Source organism: Gobius niger (genome assembly GCF_951799975.1).
Source record: "Gobius niger genome assembly, chromosome: 8".
NCBI classification, from domain to species: Eukaryota; Metazoa; Chordata; class Actinopteri; order Gobiiformes; family Gobiidae; genus Gobius; species Gobius niger.
Window position 1 is genome coordinate 38299663 of NC_136859.1, and position 19053 is coordinate 38318715.

The following is a 19053-nucleotide window of genomic DNA, read 5'->3' on the forward strand; positions in this document are numbered from 1 at the left end:
TCGAGCGTTTTTTGTGTGTGTTTTTTTTCTTTTCCACTCTGGCCCGCGCTCAGCCCGGTGACTCACTCGCCGCCTCCGCTCTCCCGACACAAGTTCATGTTCTGAGCACTGTCAGAACCCAGGCTTTTATTCCAACTGCAAATGTTCAAGGGGAGGAGACGCTTGTTTTTGTGACGAACTCAGCAGAAAAGATTTCAAACGAAACTGCAGGGAATGAGAAGAGAAGTTGGTACGGCATTTTAACACAAAGTTTTGACGGTTCAATCCCAGCTCCACAGTGAAGGATCTCTTTATATTCATGTCAATAGAGGAGATCTTCTGTCTCACCCTAAAGGGGACGATAATCGTCTGTATGCCGTAGTGGTTTCTCCCATAATAGCACAGACAATCAAAGAAACAAAAACAACAGTTGAAGACTGAGATGAGGACCGGGTTTAGCCAGAGGTGACATCAGTTATAGATCATAAAACCATGTCCATAAAATGACTCGTGACTCTGGAACTAGACTGATGTGTTTAGTAGGGCTGGGACAAAATATCGGATCGGACTTGGATCGCAATACTTTGAGCTGCAATACCAAGTATCGCAATACTCTCAATACTTTTGTTTGGAGGCATTTTTATCCTGCACTCTTTTCTTTTGCAGTAACATTCTTTGTTATAGTCTGTTTATTTAATTATTTACTGTTTTGTCCCCACAAAGTCCTTGGTACTCAGTATATATATAAGATATCACTATTTTACTATTTAATTGTTGTTTTTTTTCTCACATTTTCCTAGTGCCTATTTGCACACCTTGAGTGTAATGTTACGGAATGTAACAAGAAAATGTCTCCATTGTGAGATCAATAAAGGCTATCATATCATATCAAATCATATCATATCATATATCAGATCTTATCATATATCTTATATCATATCATATATCTTATCCTATCCTATCTATCTATCTATCTATCTATCTATCTATCTATCTATCTATCTATCTATCTATCTATCTATCTATCTATCTATCTATCTATCTATCTATCTATCTATCTATCTATCTATCTTTCTTATCTTATCTTATCTTATCTTATCTTATCTTATCTTATCTTATCTTATCTTATCTTATGTGTTAATGCGCTTTTTGATCTCAACACTGGACACAACTGTCAAATGGCATTGGGTTGATACATTTTGGAAACATGTTTTCTTTTTACAAACTTTCAGGTAAACTTATTACAAATCATAATTACTTAAGGCAGGTGAATAAGGATTTTTTTTTTACAGATATTAATTTGAAACTGGGATAAATGTGAGAAAAAATGCATTGCAAGTTTTCTGTCATTTATGTTTTCATATCAAAACAAGGTGTTTTATGCCTAAAAATGCCCAAAATGTAGAAATCTGAATAACGGACTGAGCTACATTAAAATGTATGGTTTTACTTCATTGATAAATGAGTTACCAACACTTTTTCAGAGGGGATTTTTAATATCTTATAATAATAATAATAAGCTGCTTTTTTGTGGAAAAAATTGTAAAAATTAAATTTTGCCTTATTTTTTCACATTCAAAACTCAATGAATCAGGCAAGGAATTAGATATTAAAAAATCCCTCTGAAAAAAATGATGAAATTGCATTTTCCCATATAAATCCATGGGAAAACATTCATCATTTAAACATGTTATTGTGAAAATTAGGTGGGTTTTTTGTTTCCAAGTGAAAGCTTATATAGAGACCAATTTGGCACAAAACCTGAAAAAAAAAATGCCTGTAGTGTCTCCCCTTAATTGTATCGCAATATGTATCGGATCGGCCCCTGAGTATCATGATACGTATCGGATCGTGACAAAAGTGTTTAGGTGCAAATCTGCAAGAGCCAAGCTTGTTTTACACCGTCTCTCACTGTACCGTGTTAAGCCATTGGGAAAAATAACAACATTGCGTTTATTTTTCCCAGTAATTTAGAAAAAAAAAGAAGAAAAAAAAAGAGTGGTGCGCACTGAATGGTGCTGCTGCCGGATGCTCTCTCATCGAATGCAATTTCTCCATCTGTGAGATCAATAAAGTACCATCTTGACAACATTATACATTATATATTCATGCACCTCAGATCCTTCTGTCATCATCTGGATGCTTATAACCGTGGTACAAACTGACAGTGAGCTACAGCGGCTGATCCCAGGTCAGCGCCCGGCCGCTAACGGCTAACGGGCCACTGGAGGCGGCTGTAATAGAATCCGTGTGATGTACGAGCGACGGCAGCAGACACACATGAGTGAGGGGGCAAAGTCACGTCTGCACATGAACTGTCCTCTGGGCTCTGCTGTGGTCAGCGACTGCTCTGGCCTCACAGACCTGGCCTGGAGGTGGCAGTGGCTCAGTGGTTAGCCCTCTCACCTCGCAGTAAGAAGGTCCCATGTTCTCCCACCACTAAAACACTGGTACCCAATCTTTTTAGGCCAAGTGACACCTCAGAAAATATTTGACATTCAGAGAGCCAGGATGTCTAGATCAAGATGAAATCAGGACTAATAAAGTAGATTTTATTTGCACTAAATCAGGGGTCATTGAGTTGCTCGAGAGCTACCAGATCCTAAAGACTTCAACATACACTGTTTACTTATAGGATATTCACCCCATATTTTATCAATAGCATTATTTTAAAGTCGTATTGAGTCACAAGAACAGAAATAATCTTATTTTTAAGAATCAGATTCAAGAAAATGAAGTGTTTTACTCCTTAGAAAAAGTCTCAAGGGCTACTGGGCATGCCCCAAAGGGCACCTGGGTGCCCCACGTTGGTGACCCCTGCACTAAATAATGGTGAAACTAGGTGTAAAATCCAAACCAGAACCACGTCCAAACCAGAAAAAAAAACGGGAAAAAAGAATCACTGCACTAAAACATGGACTGTAGTAGCCTGGCACGAGCCAGACTGATCCTCCATGTTAAGAGATATATGAGGATACAGTCTGGAATTGTGCGATTTGAATCTCGCTGACTCCGGCAAAACCAGGCAGAGCCAATCATAGCACAGGAGGCGGGAGTTAATGGTGCGTCATCTTCCGCGCTACGATTTCCCATCAACCAGTGACCAAAACAGTGAAGATGGCGGCGGCCGCGACACAACAATCTTTTACCAGTGCCCTTTCTTCTGTTTGAAATGAGCTGGACTTGTCCTGAAAGCCACAGAAGCTGCTCTGAGGACTTTCACCAGAACATTTACTCGACTGCACGTGTGGACGACAAACTATCATGGCGGAGGACGTGAACGCAAAGCGTACGTCGCTTTGTGTTTGATTGGTTCGCTCTCGTTCAAACTGCGATCGTTAGCCCCGCCTCCAGTCTCCATTTGGAAACTGTGTCCTATTACCACAATTCCAGACTGTCTTTATATGTATTTATAAATACATGAATAAAGTCAGTCTGGCTTTATGCCAGGCTAGGACTCTAGGGCCAGGACTCCCCTGAAATTGAGAATTGGATTTTCATTTGAAAACAGTCAAACAAAAGACAATAAGCGAGGCCAATGCCGGCGTTCATGGGGCAGTTTGATTTTCTGAGATGGAATGTCGTTTTCGGTTGGTTTGTGTTCATGTGCTTTTTTTTTAGTGAGTATTTTTGATCTTTTATCACTGATTCACGTTTAACTGAGCTAATCACTTAAGTATGGTGTTAAACTTTGGTTTGGTGGTTTAACATAACATAATGGAGGCTTTCTTTTTGCGTGCATGAATGCTGGGCAATGGGCATTTCTCTTTACGTTTCTCCGAGGTCAAGACCAGCTCACAGTAAACTGAAGAAAGTAGCAACCTGTTACTTACCGTCCCCCTTGATCAGGGGGTTAGGGTTAGGTGTCCCTAATGAGGGTTATGATTAGGGTTTGCAACGGCAAATGTGATGTAAGATCTCTATAGGCTGTAAGCTCTCCAGTCAACACACTGAGATTTGGATATAAATAATTGCTAACACTAACACTAACCCTAAGCTGGCAGGTAACAGGTTGACAGAAAAGCTCACAATAGACAATAAACTTACAGATCAGCTGATTTTAGTGTCAGGCAAAAAGTTGGAAGCTCATTTTGACCAGAGTTCACTTCTTTTTTCCCAGTTGAGTGAACGTTCTTGTGCAGATTCCAACTACCACATGTGCCCACATTAGGGCGTCACTGAATAATCAGCATCATGTGTGAGAAACTTTAATTCTATTCTCAGCTTCTTGAGTTACAGCTCGCTGAATGTCTCTCCCCCACTCTTCACCGCTGAAAGATTCTTAAAAAAGAAGACCAACTGTGACAAAATACTGTGAGAGTCTATTGTTTGAAGGTAAAACTTGTTGTACGTCTTTTAAACCAAATTCACTCATTTCAAAAGGATAAAAAGATGCTAATTCTCAGTCATCCAGGTGAGTTACTGAAAATGTCTTCCATTTTACAAAGTGACTCAACCGCCTTCCTCAGATTGGTATTTCAGAAACAGTCCCTAGATGGGTCAGATGCAGAGCCATACCTTAACAACTGACTGGCAGAGACTAGCCCTTAAGGTGCCTCTGGTCTCTGATGTGGAGACATGTCACTCGCTGCAGCTGAGAGAATGTCCCAAAGGAGCACAGTAAATGGGCTACAGGCCGGGAGCAAATTTCCCTCGGGGGAAAATCCAACTCGGAAATCAGAGGGTTTCATAACACAATACTAGAACTGCGGGCCATCTGTCATGAGCTTTAAAGATGAGGTTTTCATAAGAACTTTAAAAAATAATATTGTAACTTAAGCAGCACATGATATTTCTCTAGACCTGATTCTGGGAAGCAAAAACTTGTCGTAGCTTGATCATAAAAAAGCGGGTCTATGCAATTTACTGTGACAGTGCACTTTCCTGACAAATATAGAAGTTGCGGTCAGATTCATTGACCAAGACTCTTATCTTGCAGTGCTAGCAGGTTTTATACATTATCTACATTGAGACGAGACATTGCAATTCCTATTATGCAATTATGCATCCCTAATTTCCACTACCCCTCCTGGAACTGCCACTGTAACGTGGTGGAGGTTTGAGCACCCGGATGATCCTGGAGCTCTGTTGTCGGGGGCTTCGTGCCCCTGGTAGGGTCTCCCATGGCAAACAGGTCCAAGGTGACAGGGCAGACAGAGAGCAGTTCAGAAGCCCCCTATGAGAGACCAACAGGCCCGGTCAGTCGCGTGGACCCACCACCTGCAGGAGGAGCTGGTGCAATGCCACGACTCGGAAACGGACAAGTGGAAGAAAATGGATGGTCGGATGGATGGATCATTTCTACTATAGGTGGCATAGTGTTGTTTATCTCTTCACATGAGGCCTTTGGTGTTCCACTGCTCCACTGACCCACATCATGGGGCTGTGACAGAGTTTATTCCCCTGTCTGCACTGTAACAGATCTGCAAAGTGCATCCCAAACCTCACACATGCTGCTGAGTGACACTCACACTGGCAACCAGGGCCCCTCGTAGATTTGTGAAAGTGCCCCTAAGCAAGTATACCCCCCCAGCCCTGACCCTCTTAACCCCACAAAAGCACTATAAAACCCATAGAAAAACAATGGGGACTGTAGCCTTCTATAAACAGGCCTAGTGTAAATACTGTTAATGTATGGACTATAAAATGTTACCACTTTTAATCAGGAGAAACCACTAATCAGAAAGAATTTAAGATTTTAAAGTGTCATGGCAGAGAAATCAAAAAGTGTAGTTTTAATGGAGGTCAATGTCAATAATATATAGGGGGAAATTAATAAAAACACGGCTTTACATGAAAATGTCAAAATATGAAAAGTCAGTGTTGTTACTGACTTTGTTACTGACATGCCCAAGAGTAAAAGGTCCAAATACTTTTAGCTCACACTCAAATTTCGCATAGAACCTGGTGTGCCATTTTATCATCATATCTGACTTTGCTTTTTTTAATTGGCTTTAAATGTTTACCTTTCGATTTTCATAAATGTCTTTTCCTGCACAGAACTGAAGAGGATTGACAGACACATGAGCAAAAAGTTTGAAAAAAAGACAATTCTACTGAATTTCAAAGCACTGGTAAAATGCCAATAACCGAACATAGGATGTTTCGTAACACAAACACTTCGGTTTTATTCATTTGGCTGAAGATTTCCCAGTGTGTTGATGTGATATTCAAAAACCACAGCTGGAGTACAGTATATTTTGTCGTATGTGAGTGCATATTTTTGCATGTAAATAAGTGCAGCTGGACACTAACTAGTCATGTACTGATTGGCTGGAGCTTGATATAATTAAACAGACCAATTATGTACTTACACAATACAATAAAAGTTTGATAAATTCCTACAAAAGTTCATTTTCATTTTTAAGCAAATTCAACATTCTTAGGATCTTAGTGACATGAGCACATTTACTTCTGAGCCTGTGATGAGCTCTGTGGAATCTGTTCAGTGTGTGTCCTTTGGTGACATTTACTCGATCTGACACACCCTGATGTTCATTAGATATCGCTTGCCTAAAATAGCATTTCTATATTTCTGCTGTATTGTGTGTCAGCTGACATTTAGAGCCCGAGATTTCATTCCACAACAAACTCTGTTCTAAAAGCTGTTCTAATTGTTATACTGAGAGATCATTTCAACAGAAGGCTATGGACTTTCTTGAGCCTTTAAAAAGTAGGTCCTGTGAGATTTGGATGAAATATTTAAGAAATATAGGAGATTTAGGCTACGTTCAGACTTCAGGCTAAATGCTAAAATCTGATTTTCTGAAGGTTGTTGATATTACCCTCAAATGCGACCTGTCTGTGATCTCCGTCTGAACAGGATGCGGCTCCAGTGTGTCACGCAGTAGACGGCCCTGCCTTTTTAGGAGGCGAACGGAGCGAGAACATCAATAACTAGATCACTTTAAGAAGGTAGAGAGACTGTTTTTTGGACTATGGACTTTTGTGGAGCAGAGGCAGCGATGTCTTTAAACGGATAGTTCACCATTTTTCCATACTGAGATCTGTTCTTACCTGATCTTAGACGAGTTGGTGCGTACCTGTTTGGTACTTGTGTGCCCTCAGTCACGCGAAAAGACGTTGTTTAGCCTCTCCCAGTATATTCCTATAGCTCCAAACGGGGTGAAGTTAGAAGTGACCAAGCTCTTCCACGGGCACAAAGACCAGACAGGGACGTATCAACTCGTCTAAGCTCAGGTAAGAACATGTCTTAGTATGGAAGAACGGTGAACTATTCCTTTAACGAGGAACGTGCTGCTTTGGAATTCAGCGGCATGGACTTTCATTGGAGAAGAGGGTGAACGGCTTCACTCGCGCTAACTTCATTCATAACAAGTGCACGTGTAGTTTTTCTCCACTCCCGTCTACTTTGCTGCAGAATGAATGGAATCTGTTGTACATGGATGACGTTTGTCGGGTAAATGTGACCTGGCTGTTCAGACTGAAGTCATTGCAAAAGATCAGATGCGTATCCGTCCAGACTGTAATGAAAAGATCAGATACAGGGGCGCCAAAAAAAAAATCAGACTTGGGGTCGCTTCAGCCTCAGTCTGAATGTAGCCTTTGATGAGATAAAATAAAAGTTTACATGGGACAATCAGAAAGCAGAATGAGACCCACACTCTTGTTTGTCATATCCAGAGGCTGCATGAGTGGTCAGCATGACGCCTTAACTTTCCATCACAGTGGTCTCCTGGACGCTCCAGGATCAATTGTTTTGAAGGTTTTCTTAAAGGAACCATGCTGACCACTCACACAGCTCCTGGGTCACTACAATGTCAAATACGCACAAATAGCAAACAAAAAATTTCTCGCATAAAAAATTACATAATGTATCTTTAAAGGTGCATTATGCAACTTTTTGGGTGAAAAACACATTTGACCTTTTAATGAGGCAGTGGTGTTATGGGTGCAGCATGGCAACTTTGTTTTCCCTCACAGTGACCTCTAAGACGCTCCAGGATCAATTGTTTTTAGTGGTTCGTACCAGAAACGGGCCAGAAACCCAAAAACCATTGATTCTGGAGCGTGATAACGGCCACTGTGAGGGAAAGCAAAGATGCCATGCTGCACCCATAACACCACTAAAAAGTAAAATACACACACATATTAAGTCTTTTTTTCTCACATAAAAAGTTCCATAGTGCACCTTTAAAGTAACTCAGGCTCCATTGTGATTGTAATGGCCTTTGCCCTTAACAACCTTTGACCATATTTTACAAAATGTTCCCACAAGAAAAATAGGCAGAGAGAGTTGTGTTTTGTTTTATTCATGCATGTTGGAGTACCATATGCAGCGATCAAATTGCCATCACTACTAAACATCCATCCATCCAGCAGCAGTCTCAGCAGAGATGTCCAGACTTCCCGGTCCACACACACCTCCTCCAGCTGTTCTGACCCCGAGGCGACACCAGGCCAGCTCGGAAACATAGTCCCACCACCGTGTCCTGGGCCTTCCACGAGGCCTTGTCCCACTAGGACATGCCTGGAACACCTCCCGCAGGAGGCAACCAGGAGGCATCCAGAACAGATGCCCGAGCCACCTCAGCTGCTCCTTTCCTCTAAACATGATTTGGAATATGTACTATAGACTTGATTGTCTCAGTTGGGATTTTGTTTTTTTCCTTTGCATTTGACCCATTCTTCAAACAGTGTCTCTTGGCCAGGTGTACCACGTGTTTTCAGTCTACTGTGCATGTTTTGGGTTGAGCAGGGGAAAGTGGAGAAACCCACCCAGCAAAGTCCACACAGGAAGGCCCAACACGGCCCAGGAATCACCTTCATGAGGCGAGAGCTACAAAGTTAGTGTCTGCCCATGCAACAAAAGGTTTTGTGTACACCTGAATTTCATCATCTGTTCTAGAAGTTGCTTAAAACTCTTACACATCTGGATAAAGCTAAATAAAGACCTCTTAAAGCCTCTGAACAGTGGCCAGGCCAAATCTCAGAACTACAACAAATCAGTGTTTAAAACGGTTTTGGAGCAGCGTCGTCATGATCCATGCAATCTCACTCTGGCCTGGAGAATGGACATTTCCTCATAAAAACCCTTGTTGGCTAATCCCTCCCATATGTCCTGGATACAAACACTTGTAAATCTGAAACTATCCGAGACAGACACTGTGAGAGCGAACAGAGCTCTGGTTTCACATGACGGAGAGAGACTTTATGGCAACAACAGCAGGCGCATTCTTTCCTATTTTGGACTTCAGGTGGAGACAATATGTCCTCCCTTTGGTCACAAACTTAAATCAAACCTTTATCAGTGAAGGATGACTTTCAGGATTGTTCTTTATTTTGAAACATAGAGGTTCAACATCATCGACTGGACTGAGTTGGTCGAGTTGTCGGAAGCTTCTTCTTGCTCTTCTAGTCAAAGTGTAAGTAAATGTAACTACAAGAGTCTTATGTTTTGACTACAAGAGAAGACACTTCTGAAGACAGAAGAAAAACGTCTCCAACTGAATCAACCCTGTCCAGTCAATGATATTTGGAATTCTTTACGATGATGGATAATCTCTGGACGAATGAGAGCTTTTGCAAACACTTTCTTAATATCATTGATGCTTTAGTAATGCATTTAAGTCAAGTGTTTATTCTGGTTTGACATTTGTACACCAGGTTAGAAAGGTCTATTTTGGGATTTAGCTCCATTTAAGACCTGGTTTAGTCCTGATCTGATCTCGATCTAGGCCTGATTTTACTTGGAAGATCATTGAGATTCTACATTACATATAACATCTTTCATTACACATATTTTTGGTTTGAAACGTTTGAGAACCACTGCTGTAATCGGAGCAAAACAGGCTCGCAATAGAAACAGACTCTGGGAACAGCCACAAAAGGTCATGATTGAAGGAAAACAAAGGAGGAAAAGAACTACTCTTCAACTACTCAATTATAGATGTATTTTCTACCAAAATGAAGATACAGAGACATGGAGAGCCAAGTTGTTCAAGAGCCCATGAGTGGATGAATAATGGAATCATTTTGGTATTTTGGATGATCTTTTGCAGTAAAAAAATGTTAAGCAATGTCTAAATTTTCCAAGAAAGGTTGATAATAATACCAGTTTGAATCCAATTGAATGTTTTTTATTTATATTAAAGGCCTTGATTTTGGCACAATTCATTTAATGGCTCTTAAAGACTTTATTTGTGTGTGCTAAATGTGCTTTTTTGTGATTAATTCTCCCCTTGGCTCGGCCACCCTAGTATGACACATAACCATCTATATACTCCCTGCAAAGTCAAACATTTGTAATGAAATAGATGGTATCCTGAGTATTGCATTAAATGGTATGCAGTAGAGTATTTAACATTATGATCTCAACCCACAGCTTTGTTTTACACGTTTTCCCAGTCAAATATTGCCAAGTGAAGTTCTCCGTACCTGCAGAAGACGCCCATCCCCTCCAGCAGGTAGCACTGTCCCCCGTTGAGGCAGTAGTTCTGTTGCAGGTCACAGGGCGAGCGACAGCTTCCGTTCACCCTCTGGTACCCGACCCTGCACCCGCCCCTGCCGTCCGAGCCGTCCGCAGAAGCAGGAGGCCGCGCTACGGGTCCCCCCGCCCCGGCACGCCCCGCGCCGGGCAGGAACGAGCTGGGCCCGGGGATTCGGGTCCGGGTGCGGGACAGGCGGAGGTCCACGTCGCTCTCGTAGGCGTCCGTGGTGGTCATGTAGTAGTCCTCCGCGGTGGGGGACGCGCCGTCTTCGTACGGCGTCAGGTAGTCATAGCTATCCGGCACGGCCCATGACGTCGGGTCGCCCCCCTGCAGCTCGTGCGCCACGGAGGAGGGGGAGGCCGGGGCCAGGTCGAGGCCACGCCCGTGCGAGGAAGGGTCGAAGAAGTCCACGTGCAGGACGTCCTGGCTCGGGGGGTTGGTGGAGGGCGGTGGTGTGGTGGTCGTGAGCCGGTCCATGTTGAAAACAGCCGTGTCTTTGCTGTGGATCCAGGGCGGGGCGGTGTGAAGCTCCTCCTCTTCCACCTCCTCGAGCTCCGTCACCTCCTCCTCCTCCTGGGCGTTGCTGGGCAGGAGGAGCTCGGTCTCGGCCGAATCGGGGCTGATCTGAGGCGGGACGGCCACCTCTTCCAGCGTCGCCAGGGGATCCACCGCCTCCGTGAAGATGCCGCTGCCCCCGTCCTGCTCTCCGGCGCGGGGCATGCGGCCCGCCCGAGGGCTCGCGGTGCTCACGGTGTTGGGGCCAGCCGAGGCGCCCGCTCCGGTTACCGTGACCACAGAGTCCGCGGCCTTCTCTGGCTGCGCCTCCTCAGGCAGCAGCGACGTGAGATTGGCTGGAGTCTCCAGCTCGGTGCCGTTGGACAGAACTTCATTACCTGTAAAGACAAGAGGACACAACGGTCAATTATTGCTTTAAATACGAGGTCAGGGGTGCTCAAAGTGCGGCCCGGGGGCCAAATGTAGCCCTCAGACCTCGAGGTTCTTGATTAATTGGCACACATTACCAGAGATGGTGCTTTTTACTGCAAGTTTAAATCTTTAGTATTATAAGCTTGAATACTAATATCTTACTGTGGGAACGACAAACTGAGGTGGTCAGTAATGAAGTAAATTACTGTACTTATAGATAGATAGAGTTTATACTTTAGTATTTGTATTTGTGAACTTTTACTACACTACATTTAAATGATGAATATAACACTTTCTTCTCCACTACATTTCTAAAATGTCTCCAAAGTGTCATGTGTTTTGTTCATTATAAAAGCCTAATAATGCACACCATGAACAGTAGGTGGCGCTGTGCAGATGTACTGTCAAATGTCACTGACTTACAACAAGCAAGAAGGTTTGTCCCCGTCGCGTTGCCGTACAGAGGGTGGATTTGGGCACAATATTCATGTTTATTATAGGTTATTTTACACTTAGAACTTTCTACTTCTACGTATTTTCAACAGCAAATACTTCACTACTTTAACTTGAGTAAAAACTGACTTTGACCAATTTCAGGAGTCTATAGCGTGCAAAGAAAGACATGGAAGAATGTTTCCTTTCGCTGAATTATTAACACAGTGGAGATAGGGAAAAAGAACTTGTTTTGAACATCCATGCAAAATCTAAAGCCATTTTTCAGTAGGAATATCATTGTGAAGAAAGCTTTTAGGCTTTCCATTTTCGAAGTGGAGGACAGCGATCTCAAAATAGTTGTGTGCCACTTCTGTCATCCTCCTGAATAGTGTATGACGGGGAAGTCCAACCAGAAGCACAGGAGCCACTAAACTCTCCAGCCCTTTCTGCATTTCTACATACGCTGGATGAGTCATGTTGGAACACAATCTGAAAACATTTAGAGAAATAATGTAGAGGAAACTCAAGTCATCTGCTTTTATTGTGTTGAAATTTGTGTCTGAATTCCACCTCAGTCGCATATTTACAATTGCCTTCAAAGCATAAGTAGCTCACTGCCATTTTAGAGTTATAGAGATATGGAGAGTAGATTGGTATTACTGTAAAGTATACAAAAACATGTTCTTATGACACTAGTTTCACAGAGAAATCAAACAAATGATTTAGATTGTTCATGCCTGATTCAGGCCAAAAATTCAAACCAACAAAGACAACCTGCATGTTTGCTCTGAACAACATTTGCAGGAGGGGTGCGACGCTGTGCTGCCTGTGAGGCCGCAGCCACTAGCAAACAAAGTTCATTGCAGGTAGGACTCCAGATCAGTCTTTTCACAACGCAAAATTCGTAATTAAGCGAGAAATACAGCGAGCAATGAGTGGGCTTTTTACAGGACAAAGACTCACTGCAGTTTGCCGGCTCCTGCATGATGCACGAAACGAAAAAGAGGGTGATGCTAACTGGTTTTAAATTAGCGGCTGAATTGATGCACAATGTACTTGCATTACACACGTTCATTGCTACATAACCACATCCCCATGGTAATTATGTTCTGAAAGAACTACCCCCAGAGAAGGAGCTGAAAACAGCCAAGCTCACAGTTCTTCACTGTCCAAAAGTGCACCAAATAATGGGCTGGTACTGAACCAGCCCCCATTATGCAAAATGGACTTTTTACAGCTTTCTACCATGTTACAAAGTTGTTCTTTCATCAAAAAACAACCTGGCTGTGGATTTTGACCCAGTCACGCATCTTTGAGTAACATTTGAATGTGCTAACCATAGTGTAAGACAGTGATAAAGATGTGTTTAAGATTATTGCCTGCAAAAAGCATAATGCCCCACTTAACGGACTATTTTCGACTAAATGCAGTATTGTACATGCAAAGGGGGGAAGGGAAACTTATTTGTAGAGCGCTTTTCATATGACACAACTCACACCCAAAGCGCGTCACACATGAAAGGTAGGGGGTTCATTCACTCCATGCTGATGGTGGTAAGCTACATTTGTAGCCACAGTTTCCCGTGGGGCAGACTGACAGAAGCGAGGCTGCTCACATCGCGCCAACGACCACCACCAACCACTCACACAAAGGAATTGGTTGAAGAGTCTTGCCCAAGGACACAACGGCAGTCTGCATCTGCCAGAACCGAGATTCAAACCCATGACCTTCATGAGACGACCCGCTCTACCATCTGCACCAATGTCGGCCCAAAGGGGGGTCTGGGAGTCATCCCCTATGGATTTTACAAAGCAACGGAAAAGACTTTTGTATGTTTGGTGATTGCATGTTTTTTTCCCTCAGGCCTGATGCTGCCTACGCCTGAGCTGGAGTCTATTCTGCAAAATCTGCTCTTCAGCCAGCGGGAGTGAAGGATGGGTCAAAAATGCAGAATACAAATTTCCCTACAGCGAAATGACGCTGACCCTTGCGCTAAGGCCTATGTATCCAATAACCATAGCTGCGATTGGCCGATCCGTTTCGCGGGAGTCGACCTGTTGACTCATGCAGACAGGCGCTCTCCGCTGCCCCCTGGATTAAAAGTGTAATTCCCTAATGTACTTGCGCGGCGACGAGCTTGGATTACGGATTAGTGGCGGCGACAGGGGGTGGGATTTGGTAAGATTTGGGGTGAAGGAGCAGCAGGAGGTTGACGGACCACACAACACTCCACTGTTTGAAACTGTTGTGAGGTCATGGGGACTCCAAAACATAGACTTGATCTTAATCTGTAATGAAGAGCGTTACGCAAAGACTGTCACAGAAAGTGACATCAGCGGCATTAATGTTTCATTCTAGACCGTGTATTAGTCACTGGACTGGGAAATGTGTAGCTGGAATAAAAGTGATTGTAATTTCCATTATTCCATGTACAGTACAACAGAAAGGGTTTAAGATTGAGATAATGTCTAACGCATAATTCCATGAGGAAAAAAACACCAAAAATGGCAATGAACCCTTGCAAAGCGTCCAACCGAAAATAAATATACAATTACCCAGAGCAGACGAAGCTCCGCCATACCAAAACACAAACACCAAAACACCATGTGGTCATTTCCACCTGCATGAAAATGTCCAAACTAGGGTCCTCAATTCACCCAACAAACAAAATCAATTCAAGAACTACACCCCTGTGAAAACCTACCCCCAGCAACACCTCCCAATGGCCATCATCAGTACGATACTGTAAGTGCCCGATTGTAGCTGCGCCACATCTGACCCTTGGTTATGATCTCAAGGAATATCAGCAATGGGCTCATGAAAGTGGAGACGCTGCTCTTTAAACCATGAGACGTCATTCCTGGTATCTCTGGCCAGAGCTGGTGTTCTTTAGCCTTTTAGATGGCTTTACTCCCCTTGAAGATGGCAGTCACACTCCATCCATCCATCCATCCATCCATCCATCCATCCATCCATCCACCCACCCATCCATCCATCCATCCATCCATCCATCCACCCACCCACCCACCCATCCATCCATCCATCCATCCATCCATCCACCCACCCACCCATCCATCCATCCATCCATCCATCCATCCATCCATCCATCCATCCATCCATCCATCCATCCATCCATCCATCCCACCCACCCACCCACCCATCCATCCATCCATCCATCCATCCATCCATCCATCCATCCATCCCACCCACCCACCCATCCATCCATCCATCCATCCATCCATCCATCCATCCATCCATCCATTCATCCAACCATCCATCACTCCACCCAAACCATCTGAAACTCGTGATACAAATAAGTGAATGAAACTTAACCTGAATATGGGCCCATTTGAAGCCACGCTTTATTGAACTTAACATTTTCCAGACTTTGAAGGTGAGGTCGTTCGGAGGCTAATCTCTGCAGCAGATATAATACAGTGCTGTTGGACACATCAGCCTGGGACAGCAGACACAGCTCCAAAACACAGACCCGCAGCCCAAACAGAGCAATAATACACCGACAAAAACCAAAAATCCATACGGCGATTTTATCAGCTCAGGTGCACTGGGCTTTACACTGTGCTGCCTTTAAAAAGAGGTAGAACAAAAACGTTTGAGTGAAAAGTTCCGAGATAACAGGATGTGACAGGAGGAGGCCGGGGCACAGAGAGGCGCAGTGACAGGGACAGAAGACGAGTGTCAAAACTGTTTCAAAAGGGCGTCCACCGGGACCATCCACACCAGCGGCTGGCCAAATGTCACAGTGCTTTCCTGACAGTCTCTCCGTCCACAACGAGGACACGGAAAAACACTGTGCATTTTTTAGGCCAGGTCAATATCACCTGTAGCAATTTTTAAAGACTCAAGTAATGTTGCCTAAAAAGTCTGCTCTAAAGTCACTCATCCGGATCATCTCAGACTAATTAGCTAAAAATGAACAACCTAAAGTCCCGTTCTTCATCTGATGCTCTGGGTTCAGACGGAGTGGGCTGAGACGCAATCTGACAGTCATGATGCCATTGTTCTCCTTCTAAACACTGAGAAGAAGATGAATCGCTACAGTTTAGTAATGTTTTCTTGCGTTTACCGAACACAGACATATTTAAGCTGATTCAAAACGTCCAAAACAGCAGAGTCTTAATGATCCAGATATCTATTAGCCAACTCACTGGATCTGCTTTTGTGGGCTACAGGGCGAGGGGTCTGATAAAGGCCTACAAGTGTCCTCATGCAGAAGGCGGCGACATGCATGCGCTGATGGGTGGGCCGGGGCGGGACGCAGGGGTAATTGGGGTCAGTCCCAGCCCCCCTCCTGTTCGGGCTGGGGAGAGGGAGTGTGTGTTTGATTGTTTCGAGGAGACACAGTCCTCCAAAGCCCATTCATTTAACAGGCAATTAATACAACAAAATAATGCTGAGCCACTTTTTGCTTTGGTTATTGTGTAAAAAATGTATAATATACATATAAAATAGAACTATTTACACACATTGTGAGATGTTTTCTGTTTGCATCTTCAAAAATCTTGGCTCACATTACTCCAAGAGTGGGAGACGTTGAACCAGGCCTAAGGGTAAATTGATCCACCAGATTTAAAGGTGAAATTAACACTTAAAGCCATATTTTCATTTCACATTATAATTTCCAATAGCAATTTTATAGGCATCATCTGTAGATTATGACATTTTGTCTCTAAAGAAAACCCCCAAATAATTTAATGGGATATTTACATTTTAATTTGCTCATCTTCATTATAAGCTATAGAATTGTAAATTAGAAATGTCTGTAGTTTCTTATTCATTGTTTCTTCTGGAGCAGAGGCCTCAACGCCCCCTTGTCAAACTACCCCATTGTTTCCTTCTTTGAAAACACCAAGATGATTGTGTTTATTTTAGAAGAAATCTGCCTCAACTATTAATCTGCTTGTACTGTATCCCGAGCAGACGGATCACCCTGTACGCCACTGGTCCAGTGACAGATTATGTTTTTAAAGGAACAGGCCACCGTTTTTCCATACTGAGATATGGTCTTACCTGAGCTTAGACGAGTTGATGTGTACCTGTCTGGTCTTTGTGTGTGCCCTCAGTCACGCAAAACGACTAAAGATGTTGTTAGCATTTGGCCTCTCCCAATGTATTCCTATGGCTCCAGATGGGGATGAAGTTTGTGCCTGTGGAAGAGCGTGGTAGCTTCAAAGACCAGACGGTACGTAACATATCTCAGTGTGGAAGAACGGTGGCCTGTTCCTTTAAGGCGAGACACCAGAGTGAAAACATCAATTGAGGTTTACACTGTTCTTTACAAAACCGTGCACTCTTAATCAGATGAAGACGGTCTGGTGTGAGTGAGGGGGAAGGGAGAGCATCTATAGTGCAAAATCAATGGCTTTAATCAGGGCTGGAAGCACAGTTCTTTCTAACCATCGACAACAAAGGTGCGATGATGAGATTTTGGCAAAAGAGTTTCATAAATCGGAATCTGATCCATTTCACTTTAACTGTTTCTCCTTCTACTCCAGATGAATATTTCCTGGATTTTGTTGCATCACAGACGGAACATGAACCTGTCCAGTGCATTTGAATCGGTTTGAACTAATAAGGGACATAAGCGCCACTGCAGGTGTCGTAGCATGTTGTGTTTTTTACTCATTAATTGTCCGTGAGAGTAAATCCTACGCTGACAGAAAAGACAAAGGGACAGAGGGATATTGTTCATCCAATTACACAATCATTTTTTTCACTCAAACTTGGCTGTAAATACTGTTTAAGTGGCGCTAGCCCGCAGTTAGCTTTGCCTGTTAGCCTGTTAGCTTCTTCCTCGTGATTCTATTATTGTGAATTTGTGACTCTGACCCGGAGGCAGCCCAGTTGCAATTGTGGTTTTCTGGTCAGAGACACCAGGGGGAGATGAAAGACCCCCCAATCATCCCAACACTTGTATTACCCCCAGAGGGACTACGGAGAGGATTTATTAAAGAAGCTCGATGCAAGTTGGTCATTTTTGTACTCACTACTGCCACCTCAGGTCTTATGCAAAACTGCAGCTTCTATATTAAGCTCATGCATGACGACACTTCAGACACACCTTTTGAGTGACAGTGCAGGATTAAAGGACACATTAGGACATGGAGGAACATGTATGGGAGGAGAATACTTACTTTACTAACTTACTTAACTTTTTAAACCCCGTATAGTCCCTTTAAGGTAAACAAGTTACTTAGTACTGCTTTAATTCAAGTAAATGTGGGTCATGTCTTCATTAAGATGATGATTAGTTTTCCAGTCCAGAAAGGAAATGACCATATTTGGTTTACAGCTTCATCTCAGTTGCTTTTCGTGCTACACGTGGATGCCAACAGGTCAGTATTCGTGAATGAATAAGCGTGCGAAACTGGACGGGGCGGCGCCATGTTGTTGTTACTTCCTGGAGATCTCCAGCTCGGTCACTTCAAACTAAGATGTAAAGGGAGAACACGATCTACAAATCTCAGCAAATCAATATTTTCACCTTCAGTTCTATAACATGACTTCTGCATATTGCATTGATCCAGCCTTACACTGAAAGCCTTCTCACGGTGACACCATTTGTACTTCCTCGTCCCCCCCCCCCCCCCCCTCGTCTGGACTCTCCTTTCGCTCAGCTCACATAAATCCTTTCATTTGAGGCTCCACAGGTGGCGGGATGCGGGACGGATCTGTTGCCGTGGCGACGCTCCCGGGCCGCGTAACCGTGGGTAACGGAGGATGCGGCCGGAGACAGGAGGAGATTGTGCTTGTGTCGGAAATAGAAGGATTTTCACGCCTTTGATGCGGCGAGGGTGGGAGCGCGCGGCGAGGGTGGGAGCGCGCGGCAAGGGTGGGAGCGCGCGGCGAGGGTGGGAGCGCGCGGCGAGGATTTTGTTTTATCTGGATTTTAGAGTTATTAGAGAGGCACTAGCCACGTTGTAATCAACACCTGGACTCTGTAGGACTTTCTGGGTGAGGTGTGTGTCCTTTCTTTATGTTTCAAACTAGTTAAGATTAACGGTTAACGGTTAATCGCAAGAGTAGTAGCACCTGGAGAGGTGTCTAGAATCTAGATCCTTTGATCACACTGGGAGAAGTGCCATCTTATCTTCAAAGGAGAGTAGTACTACTTGAGTATAATATAATGAAGTATCTGTACTGTAGTCACAATCAGTCTTACTCTTCCCACTATGAGTAAATGTTTCACTCTGATCTGTGAAATGGATGTCGATCACCACATGCACCTTGTTCTTTAGAT

At 43.6% G+C, this 19053-nt stretch overlaps 1 protein-coding gene across 12 annotated transcripts in view; it reads right to left on the reverse strand.

Annotated features, from left to right (window-relative positions):
* cspg5a (chondroitin sulfate proteoglycan 5a) overlaps positions 1 to 19053 on the reverse strand; it is a 68414-nt gene that overhangs the window by 33811 nt on the left and 15550 nt on the right. For all 12 annotated transcript variants that reach the window (XM_079562244.1, XM_079562243.1, XM_079562248.1 and 9 more), the window contains exon 2: positions 10378 to 11323. In XM_079562244.1, coding sequence (XP_079418370.1) covers positions 10378 to 11323 — 946 coding nt within the window. The remainder of the gene's footprint in view (positions 1 to 10377; positions 11324 to 19053) is intronic.